This window comes from Alexandromys fortis, unplaced genomic scaffold (assembly GCF_014885135.2).
Source record: "Alexandromys fortis isolate MF-2015 unplaced genomic scaffold, M_Fortis_MF-2015_v1.1 scaffold_195, whole genome shotgun sequence".
NCBI lineage: Eukaryota > Metazoa > Chordata > Mammalia > Rodentia > Cricetidae > Alexandromys > Alexandromys fortis.
Genome location: NW_026068105.1, coordinates 2001955 through 2026398, shown reverse-complemented (window position 1 = coordinate 2026398; position 24444 = coordinate 2001955). Strand labels below are relative to the sequence as shown.

At 35.5% G+C, this 24444-nt stretch overlaps 1 protein-coding gene across 1 annotated transcript in view; it reads right to left on the bottom strand.

Moving 5' to 3' along the window:
* The window catches only part of Col4a5 (collagen type IV alpha 5 chain), a 203090-nt gene that overhangs the window by 72090 nt on the left and 106556 nt on the right, over positions 1-24444 (bottom strand). Inside the window, exons 22-29 of the mRNA XM_050123992.1 lie at positions 21258-21350; positions 19693-19763; positions 19233-19424; positions 18215-18383; positions 16819-16911; positions 16622-16726; positions 11887-11984; positions 10240-10390 (exon numbers count right to left, since the gene is read on the bottom strand). Of these exons, the coding sequence (XP_049979949.1) occupies positions 10240-10390; positions 11887-11984; positions 16622-16726; positions 16819-16911; positions 18215-18383; positions 19233-19424; positions 19693-19763; positions 21258-21350 (972 nt within the window). The remainder of the gene's footprint in view (positions 1-10239; positions 10391-11886; positions 11985-16621; positions 16727-16818; positions 16912-18214; positions 18384-19232; positions 19425-19692; positions 19764-21257; positions 21351-24444) is intronic.

Here is a 24444-nt window from a genome sequence, read left to right as displayed (position 1 = left end):
ATTTGGACTTGAGTTTTGTGCATGGTGATAGATATGGATCTATTTTTATTCTTCTACAGGTTGACATCCAGTTATGCCAGCACCATTTGTTGAAGATGCTCTCTTTCGTCCATTGTATACTTTTAGCTCCTTTATTGAAAATCAGGTGTTCATAGGTTTGTGGGTTAAAATCTGGGCCTTCTATTCGATTTCATTGGTTGACTTCTTTGTTTTTATGCCAATACCAAACTATTTTCAATACTGTAGCTCTGTAATAGAGTTTGAAGTGAGGGATGGTAATGCCTCCAGACGTTTCTTTATTGTATAAGATTTTTTGGCTATTCTGAGGTTTTTTTTTTTTTCCATATAAAGTTGATTATTGTCCTCTCCAAAGAAAAACATATAGTTATCCTCCTGGATATTGGAAGTAGACAAGACTGCTGGGCAAAAATTGGGAACTGGGGGGTGGGAATGGGATGGGGGAGGGATGGGGGAAAGGGGAGATGGGGAGAGAAAAGTGAGAAGGGGAGGATGGGGAGAGCTTGGGGGAATGGGATGGTTGGGATAAAGGAAGGGTGGATATGGGAGCAGGGAAGTGTATATCTTAATTAAGGGAGCCATTTTAGGGTTGGCAAGCGTCTTGACTCTAGGCCGGGCGGTGGTTGCCTTTAATCCCAGCACTCGGGAGGCGGATCTCTGTGAGTTCGAGGCCAGCCTGGACTACAAGAGCTAGTTCCAGGACAGGAACCAAAAGCTACGCAGAAACCCTGTCTCGAAAATCCAAAAAGAAAAAAGAAAAAAAAAAAAGAGTCTTGACTCTAGAGGGGTTCCCAGGGGTCCAGAGAGATGTCCCCAGCTAGGTCCTTGGGCAGCTAAGGAGAGAGAGCCTGAAATGGCCCGATCCTATAGCCATACTAATGAATATCTTGCATAGCACCACAGAAACTTCATCTGGCAATGGGTGGAGATAGAGACAGAGACCCACACTGGAGCACTGGATTGAGCAAGGAAGTCAGGACCGCGAGGGGTGCACCCACCCACTGAGACGGTGGGGCTGATCTATTGGGAGCTCACCAAGGCCAGCTGGACTGGGACTGAAAAAGCATGTGATAAAACCGGACTCTCTGAACATAGCGGACAATGAGGGCTGCTGAGAAGCCAAGGACAATGGCACTGGGTTTTGATCCTACTGGATGTACTGGCTTTGTGGGAGCCTGGTTTGTTTGGATGTTCACCTTCCTAGACCTGGATGGAGGGGGGAAGACCTTGGACTTCCTACAGGGCAGGGAACCCTAACTGCTCTTTGGACTGGAGAGAGAGGGGGAGGGGAGTGGGGAGGGAAAGGGATGCAGGGAGGAGGCAGAACATTTTAATAAAAAAGATTATTTTCTAAGTATAAAGTCATATTATGTATGAGTAGGAAATTTCTTCCTTTCTAATCTGTATGCTTTTAGTTTCATTGTTGTGCCTTATAGCAATGGCTAAATGTTTCCAGTATAATACCGAATTTTTTTGGCAAACAATTTTGTGTTGTAACCTGTCTTTTGCGGGAAAGTATTAGGTCTTTCTCCATTAAATAAACTAGTTTAAACTACTTATAAATCATAAAACTTTTGATAAAAGACTATATAAAAAAAGGAGTTTTGGGCTGGAGAGATGGCTCAGCGATTAAGAACATTGCCTGCTCTTCCAAAGGTCCTGAGTTCAATTCCCAGCAACCACATGGTGGCTCACAACCATCTATAATGATGTGTGGTGCCCTCTACTGGCCTTCAGGCACACATACAGAAAGAATATTGTATACATAATAAATAAATAAATATTTTAAAAAAAAGGAGTTTTGGGATTTCATTATTGATGATCATTATTCTGAAACAGAGCCTCCCACTGTCCACACACACAGTGCCTTGAGACCATGTATTTCACAATGTCCTTGAACTTGAGGAAATCTATCCTTCTCAACATACCATATCCTGAGTTTAAAGTCAGGAGCCACTATGCCCAACTAACAGGATTTCTTGAGTTTATAATTTTCTAAAAGTATTTTTAAGGAATGGATGTTGAATTTTATCAAATAATTTTAGCAATATTTAAGGAAATAGCATAGATGCAATTCTTTAGACTGTTAAAAGAGCAAATTATACTGAATAATTTCAGATGTCAAAGTATCTTGTATTCTGAAGATAAAATTTATTTGTTTATGATGCAGTTCCTTTTTAAATGTTGTAATGTTTGATGTGTCATTGTCCTCTTGAAAACTTTTACCTATGCTAGGGAGATTGAGAGATTTTGGCTTATAACTTAGGTTTTGATCTTTTGTTTTTCATTTGTTTTGTTTGTCTGGTTTTGACGTTTGAGTAATTTTGCCCTCACTCACAACCACTGGGAAGTGATCCATTCAGTATTCTTTGGGTAAAGAAACTGTGTAGGGATGCTATTACTGCTTTTTAGAATGTTTGATATTAATTCCCAGAGATGTCACCTGCACCTGAAGTATTCTTTGATGGATGAGTTTTAAACTATAAGTTCAATTTTAGAAAAAAATGAATAATTTCTTCATCAGTTATCATCAATAAATTATAGCAATGCTTATAATGAGTCCATGTTATCTGTCAATATATTTTTCAGCATGCATTCATTTGCTATAGTCCTCTGCTAGTCTTTTAATGCCTACAGTAGTACTTAATATTGTCCCCATTTTCATTCTTAATATTCATAATCTTTATAGTTCTGTTTTTATGGTCATCCTGTCTAAATATTTATCAGCTTTACTAGAGTTCTCAAAGGATCTCATTTGAATTCAGATGTGCATCCGTTCTATTGAACTTTTTGAAGAAACTGATTTGGTTTCATATAAATTTCCTGTTTTTTAAGTTTCATATGATTGATATAGTCCAACCTTCTCATACATTCTTTTTCATTTGTTTACCTTCCTTATTTTCTCAAAAATAATAATTTCTTTAAGATTTTTTTTCAAAATAGGGTTTCTCTGTGTTATAGCCTTGGCTATCCTGGAACTCCCTCTGTAGACCAAGCTGGCCTTGAACTCACAGAGATCCTTCTGCCTCTGCTTCCCACGTGTTGGGATTAAAAGCATATACCAGCACCACCAGGCTTATTTTTCTTTTTTATATAAACTTTAGCATACAAACTTCTTTTTTGAGCCACTAAATATGTTTTACTTTATTTTCACTCAATTAGACATGCTTGTTAATTTTCCTAATTGCTTCTCTTTTGATTGCTGGTTTATTTAAATACTCTAGATATTTTCTAAGTGTTATGATTTTCCCAAGCATACTTATCTTCCTGATATAATTTCCTTATTTAATTTTTCTGGTATTACCTTCTTAATAAATATGTTTTTAATTTGCTAAGGTTTGTTTAAGCCAAGATTATGCCTTTTCTTGGTTAATTTGTGTGTATGGAAAATAATGGTTCCCTGTTCTCGTTGGGTGAAATGGGCTACAAATGTCAATGTTGAGAAATTCCTGACACTTTCCTACTAGAGTTCTGGGCATCTTATTTTTGTGTCCATCCACATAATACCAAGACTAAGTACTATACATACTATTGAGATGAGGGAGGAAAGTCAAGACCATCTAATGATGGAAATTACAGCATCACAATTTTCTATCTGTAATTTTGTATTTGCTCTACTTAGAAGAGCTGCTGAAATTCTGTAAACTTATAATATAAAATATCATTTTCTTATATCTCAAACTTACTTTTCATAATTATAATATTTATAATTCTAAGCCCTCTTTATATATATTATGCATTAGGTGTTCATTTAGTGAAATCACTATTCATATCAATTTTGAAAGAATTCATCCTTTCCTTACTGACTAATGAAGATACTTCTGTGAAATACCAAGTTTATGAAGGCGCATATGTATGATTTAGACACTTCTACTATTGCGCTCGTTATTCCTGAACAGGTTCACAGTGGCATTTTGTCATACATTGATGTGTATTCGGTAATTACTGAGCTTCTAAATCAGTTTCATGAAGTGCTTCTGAATGATTTCTTAAATTCTCAATGAAAATAATTTATATTTATTATAAATGGGGAAATTGACAATAGCAAGACTTCCCACTAATATATAGAATTAAAAATCAATTATAAAATTTTAAGTTGCTATTAATACTTTATATTTTCCTTATAAATATATTAGACACATTTTCTTGATTTTGAAAAAATTATACACATTTTATTGCTATCAAATTTTTTACTTCTAATGTTTCCAAATATATTGTTTCATTTGTCAAAGTATTTTCTATATTATTTCTGCTGATTAGACTATCTTTTTAAAAGATTCAGGCAAAGTGTCATTTCCTATACTTCCAAGAGCCTTCAAATGAAATAAATTAATATATGAGGTAAACAGAATGCTTCTAAAGTCATCATCTTTATTCTTTTTTCTTTTTTGTATAATGAAATTATGATATTCAGGTTTAAGCATATTTTTTACCCCCATGGAGATTTCAAAAGTTATTAACTTTTTAAATTTATTGTTGGTGTCTATATTGTTTTGAAAATGGCATACCAACTTTCTTTTACAGTTTAATCATTTAATTTCAATATGTATTAATTGGTCTAAATATGTCTAATAAATGAAGATTTTGGAGACATGGGTCCCGAGAAACAAAATAGTATAGTAAATTATTATGCATACAAGTAATTTACCACTTAACATAAACCACAGCCATGTTGGGCAATTTTTTTTTTTACTGTACTGTGTTAGCTGAATTTTGACTATTGTCAAAATTTGATTTGAAACTTTATTAGCACACACATTGAAAAAACTGCTATTATAGCAATACTAGTGGTTCTCAACCTGTGGGACTTGACCTCCTGGGGTCTCATGTCAGAGATCTTGTATATTGGATATTTACATAACGATTCATAACAGTAGCAAAATTAAAGTCATGAAGTATCAATGAAATAATTTTATGGTTGGGGGGTCACTGCGGAATGAGGAACAGTATTAAAGAGCTACAGAATTAGAAAGGTGGGGAACCACTCATCTAGATTTTTTTTTAATAGTAGAGAGCAACTTCTGAGATTTTTCAAGAGCAAAGTTCATACCTTTGCGTTTTTAGTGACTTCAGTATTAACATGATCCATGATATGAACATAATAATTGCTAGACAAATGAAGAACTTATATAGAAAAATGCCCAAATATTAATTCTTTTAGTACATTAAGAACTGCACTAGTAGCAGTGCCCAATAACTTCCACCTGAGGTCCTATCGTTAGGGAGGTGGGAACAGGAATAATGAGTTCAACAACAACCTGGGTTACATGGAGAATTCTTGTCTCAAAACGAAAACAAAACCAAAAACAAACTAGAAAGCAAACCATCCCAAATTCTACTTAGAGTTTACTATTAAAAATATGGGAATCCTAAGTTTCCTTGAAAAGATTAAACAAATTCATGGTAACAAAAAGTACATGTTTCCCTGCCCTGTGGAAAGTTCAAGGTCCTCCCCCCTCCGTCCATGTCTAGGAAGGTGAACATCCAAACTGGCTAGGCTCCCACCAAGCCGGAACATGAAGTAGGATCAAAACCCCTTGCCATTGACCTTGGCTTCTCATCAGTCCTCATTGTTCGCCATGATCAGAGAGTCTGGTTTTATCTCATGCTTTTTCAGTCACAGTCCAGCTGGCCTTGGCGAGCTCCCAATAGATCAGCCCCCACTGTCTCAGTGGGTGGGTGCACCCCCCATGGTCCTGACATCCTTGCTTGTGTTCTACTCTTTGGATTGGAGAGGGAGGGGGAGAGGAGTGGGGGGAGGGGGAGAAGAATGGGGGGTGGGGGAGGGAAATGGGAGGCTGGGAGGAGGCGGAAACTTTTTTTTCTTATTCTCAATTTAAAAAAGTACATGTTTCAAATATGTAGTTCATTTCTTCACAAATTATTTCTCAAAATATAGTAGGGAATTTCTTGAATTTGATTTGCAATTTTTAATCATGGCTTATAGATGAGAAAGATGAACTGTTGGAGAACACTACAACTTTAAGTGATTTACAGTCCCTCAAACTTATTTAGTCACAGATATATGTGTTATTAAAAGATATACACACATGCATAAACAGATATACAGGATTAAAAAATGGCACCCATTCTCAGAAACACACATCCTCACATATATTTCATGCCAACAGCAAGGTGAAATGACAGATTTCTCTGGATTAGCAAGTTTCCCTTTTTTGAGAAATGCTTTTGAATTTTGAAGAAGTCACTCTCTCCATAAGTCATGTGCATATGAATGCCTCCTAATTGCTAATGAAATATTTCATGACAACCCTGGAAAACCACCACCCTCTTTTAGCTGAGGTCATAATATCTCCTTTCTCTACCATCCAGAGTCTATAAAGCTCCTGTACTGCTGACAATGGACCTTTAATCACAAGGACAAGCATGAAGGTCTCAACTGGAGCTTGTTATTTGAGTTAACTCTCTTTCCTGTTCTCAAAATATATATATAACTCTTTGAACTAAGTCCTCTGTATGGAGCTGACAGTTGGATAGCTTTATGTGGCTGTGGCGCCTCTAGTGGTAGGTTCAGATCATGTCCCTGGGGCAGGATCTGAGTTTTCAGAACCTATTCCCAATGCTTGATGCACCTTGAAGCAGGGAGAGGAGTTTGGACCTAACCTCAACTTGATAAAACATGTTTTGTTAACTCCGATAGGATGTCTGCTTCTTTCTTCAAGGAGAAAGAGTGATATAAGAGGTGGTATATGGGGGCTGGAGAGATGGCTCAGAGGTTAAGAGCATTGCCTGCTCTTCCAAAGGTCCTGAGTTCAATTCCCAGCAACCACATGGTGGCTCACAACCATCTGTAATGAGGTCTGGTGCCCTCTTCTGGCCTGCAGGCATATACACAGACAGAATATTGTATACATACATGATAAATAAATAAAAATTTAAAAAAAATTTAAAAAAAAAGAGGTGGTATATGGGAAGTGGGTAGAGTAATCTGGGAGCCAGAAGATATGTGTAGCAAAATATGGATGGTATGTAAAATAAATATGTAAAATAAATATATAATTGTACTGGGAAGGAAAAAAGAAAAGTAGGTGTCAATAAAAGATATATAGGTGTTACTAAAAGAATTTATTTAAGAAGAAGCTGTCTTGGACTACTTTTGGGATTTTCACAACAAAACCCATTCTGGCTAAAATTAAGTGGAGATATATATATATATATTCCTTTAATAAAAATCTTTGGGAATATAGAGTTAATTTAGTTATGGCTCCAAAACATTGACCATGAGAATTCTGTTTCTTGCAAACTGACCAGTGAAATAAAACCAGCCAAGCCAGCTATGTTAATCCTATTCCTTTTTATACTCAACATCAAATTCAAGTACTTTAAAGCAATGGAGAAATGGGAAATGATATCAATAGTTCACAGGGAAAATGAGGCACTTAAAATATGAAGCGATGGTTAATTTACTCACAGTAGGGAACATGTACATTTGAACTATGCTGAGAGGAAAGTCAAAGTACATAGTATAGTTTAAAATTTTAACACAAAACTTATTTTTACATTATGGGAGTTCACACATTAATCTATAGGTACCATAACATAGATAGTGTGATACTAGTTAAAGAAGAGTGGAATAGATGAATGAAATAGGATTGACGCAAGAACAAAGATCCGTATTTCTATAGTATTTGACTTGATAGAGATCCCCACATAATCCACTGTTGGATTTCCATTTTAAATAAAATGATATAAATTCAAATTATTTGAGATTAATGACAGTAATAGGACAGAATGCCTTGGCAATGCTGAGCAGACAAGTATTTCTTACACAAGGCACAAGATGATGATAATAAAAAACATAAATTAAAAATAAAAATAAAAACAATAAAATTTAAACTTTTATTCAAACACACTGGAAATGTGAGTAGGTAACCAACATTGAAAAAAATTATTCCTGAGTTTATTCTACAAAAAAACACAAGTATTCATTCAGGGTATATTAGGAATACCTTCAACTTAACATAAAACACAACACAGTCCATCAATTCAAACTGGTAAGTGTTCAAATATCTAACTAATAATCCACAAGAGCAGATAAAATGATGGATGCCCCTAGTTATCAGAGAAATATAAATTAAAATGTAATTTATGATATTACCACAAAGCAAGTAAAACTTTCATGCTGGAGAGAACGACTAATGCTGTATTGGTGTGAATTTTAAATGGCACATCCATGTTGGAGAAAGAACACACATGAGCAATAATTATAACCTTAGCTACATGGTTAATCAAAGTGAAAACATATATTCATTAAAACACGAGAGAACTCTTCTAATAGCTTCTCTCATAATAGTCAGCTACTTGAGACAGTCCAGGTATCCTCGCAATGTCATCTTTGTTCTTAGTCATTTCTTAGTAATAAGAACTAGTGATGTGCACAGAGGATGCTTTTTAAAAAAAAAAAAAACATGCTCAGTGAAAGATGCTTTACAAGAATGTACATATTGCATGACTCCAATTACAAGGACACCAGAACAGACAGAATAATGATATATTTTAAAACACTTATAACAATATTGGTGTAGATGTTGGAGACTGGAAAATGGAATAAGAACAGTTTCTAAGATATGTGTATGTGTGTGTGTGTGTGCATGCGCGCGCGAGCGCTAGAACTTAGAGCATAACAGGGAAATGCACTGCCAATTAGCTGTGTCCCCAGCCCTGAAAAATGTATATGATATTGAATTGCATCTGTCAATCTGAAATACATCTGTGGATTTTATATAGGAATACAACACCTATATAAGTAGACATCTTTGGAATTGTAGTGATTGTTTACCTCTTGAGTATTCAGGGGGAATGCACCGCTATTGCAATTGTTTTGATATTCATCAAAAAGAAATCAACAGATATATAGAGATATGGTTAGGTGGACAGATGTGTAGTAAATATGGATAGTAAAATGTATGTCTAGTAAAACACTCATAGCAGAACATCAGTGATGGATGTATATAGCAGACACTGTGTTGTCTTTTCTACATTGTATTATATGTGTAATTTCCATTTCTGGAACAGAGGATTGAATCTGGGGCCTTTCACATACTAGGCACATTTTCTACTATAGAGCTATATCTCTAGCTCATATATTCACATTATTTTATTTAAAATACTTGGAAGCAGACAAAATGTTATACACGGGGTCCAAGCAGCAGGTTGACAGGTCATGCGATGTACAATTCTTTAATGTTTCTGTGTATATGAAAACTTTACAATGACATAGTTTAAAAAAATTATACTGATAAACCTACTTACTTCCACCAGGCAAGAAAAATCAGGAGGTTTGTTTGTTTGTTTGTTTGTTTGTGTTTAGTTTTGTTTTAGAATAGTCAAGAAGTGATTGGGGAAAAGAAGTGCTTTCATTCATTGCTGATAGGAACGCCAATGGCACAGACTGAAAGAAATTTCATAATACTTGAGAGGCTTTTACTTTTTAATGAGGAAATTAAGTTTTATTCCTCTACTCTACTATTATACCTGCACACATCTGAAATAACATGTGGCATTATTTGTAATCAGAAAAGATGAGCAAAAATCCATTCTAAGAAGTAGCAATTGATAGCATACTCATGTAATTCAATACTAGGCCACCAAATTCTTTTAAATGCTGCAAGCACTGACATGGAGTGATTCCTAAATTATAAAATTATACAAAACAAACACATGAAAAGGCAAAAGGCAATTATGTCCTCTGTTTTGACAAATGAAGAGAAAACTTCCTAAGAGTTAGTATTTTTGTAGAGAAATAACAGACAGAGAAAAAGAAACTAAACTGAGATTACATATGGGATGGGGAGGAAGAAAGTGGGGATGGGGGATGAAGTGAAAGAAATATTTCTTTCAGTTTGTCTGTTTGTTTAATTGTTTTTGAGACTAGTTATTCTGTAGCCTAGACTAGTGTAAAACTCACTAGATGAGGATGGCCTTGAACTCCTGATCCTTCTGCCTCTGACTCCTACATGAGATTACTGGCCTATGGAACCACACTAGGGTCTGTTACTTATGTGCAAATATCTTTGTATTACCTTTTCAAGAAAAATCAAAGATTAAAAATAACTATCAGAATATGAACAAAATTATAACAGTAACAGAAGAACATCATGGGCTCTCCAGTTAACTGGCTTATGATCCTTAACCTTTTCTAAAGGTTTCAACATCAATAAAAGTTTAAAGCAAATCGAGAAGTAGCAAGAGCCTCCATACCTTTTGGTCCAGGTAGCCCATCCAAGCCAGTGCGTCCTGGAGGACCTGGAGGTCCTGGAAAACCACGATCACCTTTTGGACCAGGTGTTCCTTTGAAACCTGGGAATCCTGGTGGCCCAGGTGGCCCAGGTAACCCAAATCCTGGCTCTCCCTTAAGCATACACATAACAAAACACAAGGAAAAGTCCCGTGACTTTCCTGATGCTTACCATTTACTATAGAGAATTTAAAGCAGAGAATACAAAGTAATACTTCTCTTCCATGGTGAGGAGAGGATAATTAAATGAAAAGTAATGGGCATGTTAGAGGAAACATCTGGAAGGATAGGAAACAGGGTTTAATAAAATCAAATCAATGCGTTGGACTGGTTTCAAAATAAGAAAGTTAAATAAAAGAGCATGAGATTAAATAACACTCTACCCAAGTGAGAAAATGTGAATATGGATTGAGAATTAGATCATCCAAATAATGATTTTAAATTTACCTAAGTCTTATAATGCCATTGTGGTTTCTGTATAAATTTTCCATTTAGTTAGAGATTAATATTGAAGCAATTTCAGGTGAAATGATGTACTTTTGAGATTTGGGTTAAATGAGAATGCCCCCCCGCAAAAAAAAAACAGAAAAAGATTAAGGAAATGTTACTAAAATCTTAATAATTTTGTGCCTGGGTGACAGATATATGCAAGTTCATTATATTACTTCTTTTGCTTTTGTGTTTATTTGAAAATGTTCATTATAAAATAAAAACAAGCCAACAAAGAAGTAGTTTTCTCATGAGAGCCCATCATCTGTTTTTCCCATGGAAAACAAGTAATAATGATGAAATCCAGCAAGATTAAATCATTTAAGTATAGAAACTACAAGAAGAGTCAAAATAATTACACACTGCAGCAGTTGGCTGAAGGCTGACTAAAAAGTGTTTGAGGTTAAATAAGATACAATAGAAGGAGTATTAAGGGAGTTATTTATTAGTAGTACCCAATAGCAGTGATTTGCTTTATGTGTCTTTGGTGGAATTGGAACAGAAGAAGCAATACAGAAAGGACTTAATACACCCAGCACAATCTCACCAATCATCACACAGGTATGGCAAGTAGGAAATGGGTTACTGTTTGTATACATAAGTACAGGTAAAGCTGATCATTGGATTCTTCCATCTAATCTAACAGCCCACCTGTCTAAACAAAGGTCCGAAACTTTTGGGATCTAAATATTACCTTTTGTTCCAAGATGGCTTGGGATTAGATATTTTATTTTTAAATGAAAATATAGTTAACTTCTTTCAATATAATAAAGACCTGGGCCAATGTCTAACTCAAAATAGGAAATGGGGCTGAGGACAGTAGAATAGACAAAAATAAAAAATAAAAAAGGAGGGTAAGTTAAAATGTTCCCAACTGGGGCTAGAACGATGGTTCAGCAGTTAAGAACATTGACTGCTCTTGTAAAAAAACCAGGTTCAATTCCCAGCACCCACATTGTGGTTAACAACTGTCTGTAACTTTAGTTCCAGGGCACACGAGACTCTCTTCTGACCTCTGTAGTCACTAGGCACACACATGTACACATTCATATGCATGCAGACAAAACACTCATATACATAAAAGATTAAAAAATAAAATTTTTAAAAATAAACTTCCAGACCTTTGGTCCTGGAAAGCCTGGTGACCCAGGTGGGCCATCTGGACCCATTCTTCCAGGTGTTCCAGGTGCTCCTGGAGGTCCCGGAATTCCTGGGAAACCTGCAAAACAGTAAGACTTTTTTTTTTAATTCACAGGAAGAACAAACTTTAAAAAAGATACTTACATTCTCATCTCCCTAATCATGCTTTACACAACAACTCATTAAAAGTACATGGACATTCTGTATGTCTACTCAGAACCAGGCCTAATAGATAGATATTTGCGATTCTCTCTCACCCACTTTAGTCTTTCATTTCCACAGAGTAATGGGTGTATAAGAAGATACATTCTCATAAAGAATATAGAATAAGTCAGAACTAAATCTAGTGAATGAATGCCACATAAAAATACAGAACTTCCCTTCTGCTTACATCACAAGGTAGAGTGGCAGAATGTCTATCATGGACCTTTACAGATGAGCTAAATGCAACTCATGTGTTACATAAGAACTGACACATAGAATCAGATCTGACATTTTAATAAAAGTATTTGGTAGAAGTGAGAATTGTCATTACAAAAGGGGCTGTGTTGCTACTCATGAGAATAATAAAACAGAACTGAAGAAAATAAACCCCAAAATTTCGATAAATCAAGGGAATATTTAACTTGGGATAAAATAATGTGTATGTGTACAGTGAATCTGTTTTTTGATTAATACAATCTGTTAATTCATTACATGTCTATTTAGTGCTTGCTATATTCCCAGGAACTATTCTAAGCTCAGAGAATACAATGGACACAAAATGCAAGAATTCCTGTGATGTTTTTTAGCACAAGATAATTTCTGCATCTCTGAAATGCAGATAGTGTTTTATTTATCTATTTATTTTACATCCTGGCTGTCGCCTCCCCCAATTCACCTCTCCCCGTCCCACTCTACTATTCCCCCTCTCTTCCCCCAATCCACTCCTCTTCCATCTCCATCCAGGAAAGGGTAGGTCTCCTATGAGTACCATTAAAATATCAAGTTTCAGTACGACTAAGCACTGTAGATAGTTTTGACACTAGATTGTTTTAGAAAATGAACTCCAGGTTCAAAGAAAGACCTTGCCTCCAAAATTAGGTGCATATAGTGACTTTCTTTTTTAATATTTTATTTTTATTATTATTTTAATTTCATGTGTATGGGTGTTTGGCTTGTGACTGTCCAGGCAGCAAGATGTCTTTGTCAATTATAGAGTTTTAGAAGTTGCTTACAATGTACTTCCTGTTTACTTCGGTAATATTATATCCTTCTGAAGTCTTTGATAAAGTTGAAGAATAGATAGATAGTTATATTTTTCCTTAGTTATGATAAAATATAAAGTAGATATAAATATTGTAACTGTAATTCTTGCTTGACACCTGTTTTGCATGTGTAATTTTACTATGTTAAAGATAAAACTTTTCTTTTTATTTAAACAGAAAAGGGGAAATGGTATGGGAAGTCTTTTCTGAATATATGTTGCTTTTATTCGTTAATGAATAAAGAAGCTGCTCTTGGCCAATGGCTTAACCAAATATAGCCAGGCTGGAAGAGATACATATATAGAGAGTAAGCAGAGTCAGGAGATACCCATGGAGCTGCCAGAGGAGAAAGACACAAGCTGCCAGCTGGAACCTTGCCGGTAGGCCATGAAACTCATGGTAAAATATAAAATAATAAAAATGGGTTAACTAAAGGTATAAGAGCTAGCTAGCAATACCCTTAAGTTATTGGCCAAGCAGTGGTTTAAATAATATAGTTTCTGAGTGATTGTGGTCTGGGCAGCTGGGAACAAACAAGCAACCTCCTACTACAAATTGGCATCCCAATGTGTACTAGCTAAATCCACATAAAACCTGAGAGGGCTTGGAAAGAAATTCTAGACACTAAAAAACAAAGTTTAGCCACATTTTTTTTTCAGATGGGCTTTGTTTTGCTGGCAGCATGCTGCAGCTCCTTTAAGAGAGGTCTTCATGATTCAGTGGTAGCAGAAAAAAAAAGTGCAGTATCAAAACAGCTGCTTCCTGGTTCACCAGCACGAATGGCTCTGACTAGTTTGGGAGGTCTGACTATGGAGCATTTAAATAAGATTTTGTGAGCAGACTGCTACAACTTGTTTAATGGCAACACAGACCCGCTGTGACTGGACCCTGGATCTGGGACAGAGAGAATGGCCCTCAGAGGCAGTGAACATGTTTCCGCCATATTGGACTGGGCAGAGCAAGCAGGCAGGGCTGTGTTGGTCCTAACTATGCCCACTTAGCATATTTTCTTAAAAGGGTGCTTCTGGTTAGAAAAAGATTTCAGATACACAGTAGGACAGATTCAGACATAAAAGACTTCTAAATGAGACACAGTGTGTTTAAAAAAAATGTACTTAAGCTTGGGAGAGAGAAGAAAAAACATAAAAAGACAGTAAATGTAATATAAAAGAATACAGAAAGTCATAGATTAAAGGAGTAAAGATAATAAATATTAAACTTGTAGAAAAAGTTGTAGTGTAAGAAAAATAAGCCATGCAAAGAAGAAAAATACAGAGTCTGGATTATGCATATTATTGTATTATTATTATTTTTTTTTTTTGACTGTGAAGGAGCTAAGTACAGAGAGACATTTCACTGTATGGGCTGCTAAGCTAAACCAGAAAATGTATTTTAAAGGTATCCTGATTTCAGAATATGGGTCTAAGAATATGCTACTTTGGAAAAGAGGTTCTTTTGTTTCCACAGAAGATGAGAACCTATGGATTTCTTCCAGACTAATGTAGCTTGATGGACCAAGACCTCCTTAAAGGTTGCCATGAATACTCCCAAAAATGCTTCACACAACAAAAAGCAGGAAGCAGTTTGGAGAGAACTATGACCAAATTCTCTAAATGATTGTTTATAAAAGCTTCTTTACATTTAAAGGGGGATATGCTACAGAGATTTGCATTGGTATGGATCTTGCTTTATTGATACAAATTTAAGGTCAATTTTGTTGTATGTATATTTCTGCTCTTGATTAAGGCATTATACTTGTACATCTCATTAAAAATGTAATGGATAATTAAGAAATACAGGTTAATAGATAGTAATCTATAATAGTCAAGCTTATAGTCATGTTAGTTAGGTTTTCTAGATGTACAGAGATATATTTCAGATAAATAGTTATTATTTAAACCTCTCAAAGACTAACAGAATATGGCATTTAAAACATGTTAAGCACTTATACTTTTCATGAACATGAGGCACATCTACTCTTGGCAGCACCAATCTACTTTAAGAGGAAGATGGGCATCGAAGAGGCTCCTTATGGAGTTAAAAAAACTGCTCTTGCCTGGACTGCTTGATGTTTTGCTGTATGAACTGGATATGCAGGACCCACAGAATTATGACTGCTGATGTTGCCTATAGATAGTGAGACAGTCCTTCAGGGTTTCTGCCTCATGAAAGATCTGCCAGACATTCTTTAGGACAAAGGAGAAAGTGACTGACAAACTGCCAATAGAGGAGGAACAGTTTTTGAAATTTCCTGTTTCATGGAAAAGTCTTCCAGATACTGTGAGCCAGTAGGCTGAAGATAGATGTCCCAATGGTACAGAAGAACTTTGGGTGACTGTCCAGACAGCAAGATGTCTCTGCCAATTCTAGAGTTTTGGAAGTTGCTTATAATGCACTTAGGTAATGCTATATCCTTCTGGAATCTTTGATGGAGTTGAAGAATAGATAGTTATAATTTTCCTTAGTTATGATAAAATAGAAAGTAGATATAAATATGATAACTGCAATTCTTGCTTGATACCTGTTTTGTATATGTAATTTTACTATGTTAAAATTAAAACCTTTCTTTTCATTTAGACAAAAAAGAGGAGGTGATGTGGGATTCCCCTCTGCATGCTGTGATTACCATTGATTAATAAAGAGACTGTCTTGGCAACAATGAGGACCCTAAGAGAAATATACATAGATCTAATCTACATGGGAATTGGAAAAAAAAAAAAAAACAAGATCTCCTGAAAAAATTGGGAGCATGGGGACCTTGTGAGAGGGTTGAAGGGGAGGGGAGGGAAGGAAAGGGAGGAGAACGGAGAAAAAATGTAGAGCTCAATAAAAAAAAGAAAGAAACTATCTTGGGCCTGAGCAGGGCAGAATAAAGAGAGGTTGGGAAAACTAAACTGAATTCTGGGAGAAGGAAAGCAGAGTCATGAGAAGCCATTTAGCCCTGCCAGAGACAGAGGCTAGACAGAACCTTGCTGGTAAGCCAAAGCCATGTGGCGATATACAGATTAATAGAAATGGGTTAAATTAAGATGTAAGAACTAGCCATTAAGAGCTAGAACTAATAGGCCAAGCAGTGATTTAATTAATAGTTTCTGTATGGTTATTTTAGGAGTCTGGACAGCAGGGAAATAAATAAGAGGCCTACCCCAACAGGCCTGTATGGATGTACATGAACCATGTGTGTGCCTAGTACCCTCAGAAGCTACAGGAAGGCATTGAATCCATTAGACCTAGAACTAAGGCTGTTTAGGCACTTGCATGGAGATGCTAAGAAGTAGGCCTTACTCCTCCAGGAAAGCAGTCAGTACTCTTAATCTCTGAACCATCTCTCAAGTCCCCAATGTGACTTTTCATTTACATTCTTTACAACATGTAGCAAAAGAATTACATTTACTTTGTTTTATATTATGAAATAGTATTATCATATTAACAGGTTAATGTACACAGCCTAGTACCTAGTTCAACATACCTTTGGGACCTGGAGGTCCAAGAAGCCCAATCCCAGGGATACCTGGTTCTCCTTTGCTACCAGGTATTCCTGGCAGGCCTGGTTGGCCTGGAAGTCCAGGGTCACCTACAGAAAAATAGCAGTGTAAGAATTAGAAATATCAAAAAAAAAAGTAAAGTGATGAAGATTTTCTGAAATAAAGGCAATTCTTTGCATACCTGGAAGACCCACTTCACCATCTCTTCCTGGATTACCTGGCAGGCCAGGCTTCCCCGGCTGGGTTATGGTCTGGCCTGGATCCCCTTTAGGACCTGAAAATAGACGAATTACTTCAGAGGTAGAATCATTTATTTGACAAAAAAAATCCCATTTTGTATATTCTAGGGAGGTATCAAACAGAAAGATAAGACTTCAAAGAGAAACCACGGTTTTAGGTACTTCAATGACTGAGAATGTTTGATAACTAATTTTAGGTGTCAGCAGCCTGACTGGATTAAAGGATATTCAGACAGCTGACAAAGGAAGTATTTCTGGTTATGCTCAGGACCCATGAAGAGAAGGATATTTGAACCAGTGATCTAAGGAGGGAAGGTCTGCTTTTCAGCCAGTATAGCTCAGCACTGTCCAATAGGAGACGGCTTGAATAGAACAACAACAACAACAAAAACATAGGAAATCAACCCCCCCCATTCATCTGGAACATCTATCTTCTCCTTCCCTTGATAATCAGAACATAAATTGGGCTAGGAGGAAGGTTCAGTCATCAAAGTGCCTGCTAAAGAAGAATCTGTATTGACATTCCCAACACCCATGGAAAAAAAGATAACCATAGTAGTACATGTCTGTAACCCTAATACTGAGGGTATGGAGACAGGCAGATCCTTGGAGCTAGTCAGCCTAGACATACCAATGAACTCCAGGTTCAGTGAGAGACCCTGTCTCTAAAATTAAGGTGCATGTTTTCAACCCTGAGAACATATACATACAAGTAACATTATAGTAACATTATTATACAGACTAAGCAGGTTGTGTGTGTGTGTGTGTCTATAAAACAGCATTTAAATCAAAAGAGACCATGAATATGAAACAGAAAGGGGTTACATGATGGGAGGGGTTGGAATTGGAGGGAAGAAAGGTAAGGAGGATAGTTTTATAATTATAGTGTAACTTTTTTTTTTTTTATTAAGACAGTGTTTCTCTGTGTAGTCCTGGCTGTTCTGGAACTCACTCTGTAGACCAGGATGGGCTCAAACTCATAGAGATCTGCCTACCTCTGCTCCAGAGTTCTGGTATTAAAAGTTTGTGCCACTAACATCTGGCTATTATAACTGTATTATAATATGATTTTTTTAAAAAAAATCTAAAAAAATAGTAATGTGCATGGGTTACATGTAAATAACCACACAAATATATACACAAAATATAATAAAAATACCAACAAATGACTGAAAAAAATTAACAAGAAATTCCACTTTAAACAAACACATTCTATTCCCTTGCTAGGAGCATATAAAAAGCCAAAGAAACACATTTCTCTTGAGAGGAAGTCAATGTTTTTATTTCTGCTTTTAAGCACAAAAATTGAAATCAAACAAACTATCATAGTAAACTTACCTGGTAATCCTGGCTGACCTGGATTTCCTGCCACACCTTGTATGCCTTTTTCACCTATAGGGCCTGGGGGTCCAAAGCCAACAGGACCCATAGGTCCCATATTTCCTGGGAGACCTGGCAAACCTGGGTCTCCAGGAGGACCTCTTTCACCCTTAAAAGCAATTCCACCCTGAAAATGGAAATATTTAAGAAACACATTGATATAACTTGTAGGTTAGTATGAAAGAATACAACCAGGGACATGAAACAGACATAAATACTTCTTAAATCGTATATAACTGTGTGATATTGTTAAATTGGATCTATGATTGTATCACTTACTTACTCATTACCTCCTTCAATAAATATTTCTGAACTCTATCTTCTGGTGGTACAAGCCAAGAAGATAAGTAGATAAAAATTTCTGCTCTAAAAAATTTATAATCTACCAGGAGTTGAGATAGTTACCATTTATCTATCCTATTATAATACATATTTCCAATTCAAATATCCTAGACTATATGTTAAATACAAAATGAGATTTTTGATTTATGCTAAGTGTTTGGCTTTATAGTATCTTAACTTGGCCATCTATGCACATAAACCTATNTACATTTCTTTTCATGTCTAAAACAATCCCCCAGAGATATTTGGAATAAGATGTGAATCCCACACTGACTCCTAAGCATTTAATTTCCTACCCATCCATAGCTAGAAATAATTGATGCAGCAATGAATTAAGAAGTTGTTTATAAAACTGAAAGAAAATAGTAAGGAAACTCTAGTTAGTAACGTACCATTTTAATTTAAAATTTTATTATTTTAGGCATCAGTAGACTACTCATGTAAGTACTAAGCCCAGTCTTTATTTTAATTTACCAACAGTTTTTTTTGGGGGGGGGGGCGGCGGGAAGGAAGGAGTTTACCAAGAATTAAATTTAGGGTCTCACAAACAGGTATGAGTTCTACCACTGAGATAGAATGTCATTCTAATAGTACTGGCAATCTGACCCAAAAGGAGACTTTTAGACCAACTCACAGGCTCTCCTTTGGGGCCAGGGAGTCCTCGCAATCCATCCTTTCCAGGAGTCCCGGGTAGACCAGGAAGCCCTGGAGCTCCGGGGGAACCCAAGTCTCCTTTGTCACCTTTCATTCCCGGAAGAGTGAGGACATCGCCAGGGTCACCTTTAGATCCTGGAAAACCTGGAGCACCTGGAAGTCCAGGTATTCCCTGAGTTAATAGATAAAGGAGGGAGAAGAAAGAGAAAAGGGAAATCAGATTTTTTTCTAACATTCTTTTCTCCAGTTTACTCCATTAAACCACACAATAACATTCAGTATGCATGAAGTAAAGAGGGCAAAATAGGGAAAGGAAAGGAATAAAATAAATCACAATTTAACATTCAAACTAAATTCAGTGTATGTGTCCATAAGTGAAAATCAAAGGGCACATGGCTTCTTTCCAGTCTTTTGTGGCTCATAATAGAATCAAAGCTTACTGGTAATCCTTTTGGTCCAGTCATTCCAGCATTTCCCTTTTCACCCTTCTCTCCAGGGACTCCAAGAGATCCTAAAACACACACAGAATCATGTGAGCTCTGAGCCTTAAGACCCCAACCATGCTCATATAGAAACCAGTGTATTACAAAATTAGATTCTAAACTGAGAACTTTATTCTAATGCATTTAAGTCATAGTTTCCTTCTCTCATTTTCTCAATATGAAGAAATCAGACTTTCTTTTTTTGAAGTTTATTTACTTTTACTTTATGTGTGTGGGTGTTTTGTTCATTTGTCTGCACACCACCTGAGTGCCCGGTGCCTATGGAGGCTAGAAGAAGGTATCAGATCGCTAGGACTGGAACTGCAGACCGTAATGAACCTTCATATGGGTGCTCTTAACTGCTGAGTCACTCTCAAGCCCGAAATCAGACTTTCTTATAAATAAATATATTTATCAACACATATAGCATTATATCCTCAGGAGTATTCCTTCGCAAAGTTTACATCTACTAGGCACTGTGAGGTGGGGCTAGAGGCCCTATAACCATCCTATTGCCAAGGAAGAAAATAAAAAGACTGCATAGTCATAATTTTCAGCTGTACAATCTTCCTATATCCTTGCTAGCCCTTTTTTAGTTTGCCATTCCCTAAGATTTGGTTTATAAGTTCCGTTTGGCGCCAGAGGTTACTAAAGTTAGAAAGAAGTTACTAAAGCAGTGACTCTACAGATGAATCTCTGCACTCTCTGCGTCATTATTATTCGGTAATTAGTTTCAAAGTTAATATTTGGATATTGCTAAGAATTTCTTTACCCAGAACTACTGAATAAGATCATGGAGATGGAATCCAGAAAGCTGGATATGAACAAGCTCTCTGTGTGATTATTATTTATTCCCAAATTGAAGACAAACTAGATTGGAAGTACAGGCGATATTACTTACTAGCTCCTAGTGGCAACTATGAGGCTTGCTAAAAGTATTTCCAAACTCCTAATGAATTTGTGTCTTTGGTAGACACACTAGACTAGGAAGTAGTCTGGAATCTATTATCAGCCTGGACTCAGGCATTATATGTAACCTCAAGAATTGGCATATGTGAAGAGTTAATTGAATGGAATAGTTGTGGTTCTGGAAAATTATTCAAAATTAGGAGGGAGTCCTTACATGTACAAAGAATATTGGCAGCTGGTTGCCAAAACTTTAATAGAAACCTTGCTCCTTAATGACAATATGTGGTATATCCCTAATAACTCTGACTCTGGAAACCATACTTGGTATTCAGACAATATGAACAGTATCCCTAGTTTTCTAGAAGAAAAGTCTGACTCTATATGTCATTTCACTTTTGGGACAATGGAATTCTTTGAATAATACCATTGTAATAGTGAATGTCGGTAGAATTTGGTATTATAAACAAAAAGGTTTCATAAGAGAGGCAACTCATATTCAATTGTTTGTGTAGACATGAGTGACTAGCTATAAACTGAGAAACTAACAACATTACAAAACTATTAGCATGGTCATAAGAGCCAACAAAACATTGTCTATAGGAAGAATATTTTACCTGGAGGGCCTGGGAGACCTGGCAAACCGGGTTGGCCTGGAGGCCCTGAAATGCCAGTTCCAATACAGTTGAAGCAGGTGTCACCTTTGTCACCTGGTGAAAAACAAATATTACTAGAAGGGTTAATTAGACCTTCTTTAGATAACTTCTGAAGAAGTCAGCTGAAAGGAATAGCATTCCTACTCAACTGTGTGTCTGGAGAAGTCTATGTCTAAAACCAATTCTTAGACAAATAGTGCCTACGATATATAGGACTGCTTTCAGTGTTTATGACACATTGATAAACTATAGCAGACAAAATTTCATGTTTGTGGCACTAATTTCCTACCAATGGAAAGGAATAATAAACAATAAAGGCAATAAATTATTGAATGACATATTAAATAGTTTAAAATTCAATTTAGTAAGCTTTTAAAGGTGTATGAAAATATGTGTGTAGGGGAAAATCGGTGTGACTGAGTGTGCTAGGTGAGTAGTGGGGAAAAGGCTGCAATTGGAAACAGGCTGAGATCAGGACAGATCTCATGGAAAGGTAACTACATAAACAAAATGAAAAGCATGGTATTCGTATAACATGTATAGCATATTCTATGAACACACAAGGAGCAGCAGGTAGGTCAGACTGTTGAAGCTGAATACGGAAGTGGGACCAAGTTATAGAAGCCATGCTAGACTGTAGTTTTCACTGTGCATTAAATGACAAACTGGTGGGTATTAAACACAAGAGCCATCATTATAACAAGTCCCATTTGCCTACAATGAATATACTTAAAGTAACAAATTGTACATTCATCTGTTAGCCATACACCACTAGATATTGTAGTTATTCTCAATATGTAGATATGAAGTTATATTGGAACTATAGAATTATTAATACAACATGGCTTTACATCATAAATACTATTTGGTCTTTAACATTACAAATGAATTCACAGCCAAACTACACATTTTGTTTAAAAATTTAAAAACTTTTCAACCTTTAATATCATCCCAAAGAATGTGAGCCAGTCTTACAAATCTAGCTATCATATCATATCATATTTTTATTTATTTAAATTGTATTTATTTAAATTGTTCATATAGTATATTTGGATCATATACTTTCCCCTCTCCTAATTCCTCCCAGGTCCCAATTCTCCTGATGGTCCTACATGCTATTTCTAACCATTTTTCCAAACATATTATCACACTCTATACCTTATAAATATTAAGCAATACACAAGGGATTAATTATATATAAATACAGTATTAACTCATCATTTACACAAAGGTACTTTAATAATCATTGGATAAGACCCTATTAGTTCTATTACTCCTTAATCTTAAATTCATTAAATACTTCCCATATTGCAAACATATTTCAACAAAACACATTATGAATCTAATAACCGAATCCTCATACTTCAGTTTACAAAAACGTGTCCGTGAACTGCTAATTTATGCAATCAAAGATAAAAATGTAATTTTCTTACTTTTAAAGGAAAACAACTATCCATTGGTCTTAGGAACCAAACCAAAACATTGAGACAACTCCAAATAAAATAAATGAATTAATATTATATTATGTTAATTATGCTCATAATTTCCTTCGCCTATATTTACAAAGATAATTACTACCTGTTATAGATAAAAATACTCATTTAAGTGAGTTTTATTGTAATTGTATCCCCAGAAACAATATTTATCAACTTACATCATAAAACTAGAATCTCCAACTTACTAAGCATAACAATTCCAACTATATACTTAACTCTCAGCTTTGAAATTAGAATATCATAGTAGTAGTACCACTTGCTACATGATCAATTAACAATTTTCCTTATGATACATACTCAAATCTAAATACCATCCAATTCTTCAAATAGTTTACTCATATTTCTTGCTATGTCCATTCAAGCTACTATAAACAACTTATTTCAACTATTAATAGCATGAATAGAAATATATGACTTCCATTACTGGGAGGATGTACTCAACAGACACTAATACAGTTTTATAATAACCTTCTAAGCTATTTGATATAACTGCATCAAGGATGCTGGATTTGTCTTAGCTTTTCTCAAAATCTGTACACATGTTAGTTAGATGTTCTGAACCATCCATCAACCATAACCTCCATGATGAGCAAAACATATGAAAAATAGTAGACTTTGTTAAAGCTATACAATTTACCAATAACAAATGGATGCTCAGCACTCACTGGAATACCACTCTTATCAGATTCTACTCTAAAGAGCATATAAACTCTGTAAACATAGGGAGGGCATGCTAATAACTGAGCTCTTCTAACTACATTCATTGTCACTTCCCTAGCAGCTGTATGCAGCTCATGACTTCTCTTTTTCAACATCTTAGGGCAATCTGGATTCCTTTCATTAATTAATTTTAAGAAAATATCCCCCATTATTAACTGAGCCAATGAAACAGAATTTCAGATGTCAAACATTGTCTTAAAAAATTCCCCACTAATAACTACATGTGCGATCCTTAAACTATTTGCCTCACCATCAAGATTTTAGGCTTAACTTTATCCTATGAAAGCAATATAATGACTCTAACCTTATGACTTTATTTTCCCCACCTACTCATATTTTTTCTGATTTTCTGGATTTTTTCCAACTACAACGCATATTTATTTACTAATAAACTAATTATGAAGTAAAATACTGCTTCAAATCTTCTAGACTTAACCTGGCTGAAAAAAAGCAGTTCCCCCAAATATCTAGATATCCAAATGCAATCCATTGAAAATTCCAAGTGAATCATAAAAGAATAATTAAATACTTAAAACATAAACAACTTTTTAAATTGTTGTACTATGTCTTTAATTCTTAGTACTTTTTAATTTACTTGAGTAATTTCAATTATAATAAAGACACAAATAAGGAACAAGAATCCACACTATTATTCAACTTCCAAAGCTTTATAACACAGTCATAATTATTGTATCTTTACAAGACCAATTTCTTCACCTTTATAAATTTCTTATATTATTAAATTCAACAAAAAGCTCTACCTCATAACTTGCTAACAACACAACTATAATTACTCTATCAACAGACACCATTAGCACCTTCAAATTATTCAATTAGTGCATGGCAAGTCTGACTGTTTTTTTACTGGCACTGCTGTGGTATATCCAAATATTAGCATCACTCCTAAGCAAAATAAAAATAATGCTACAAAA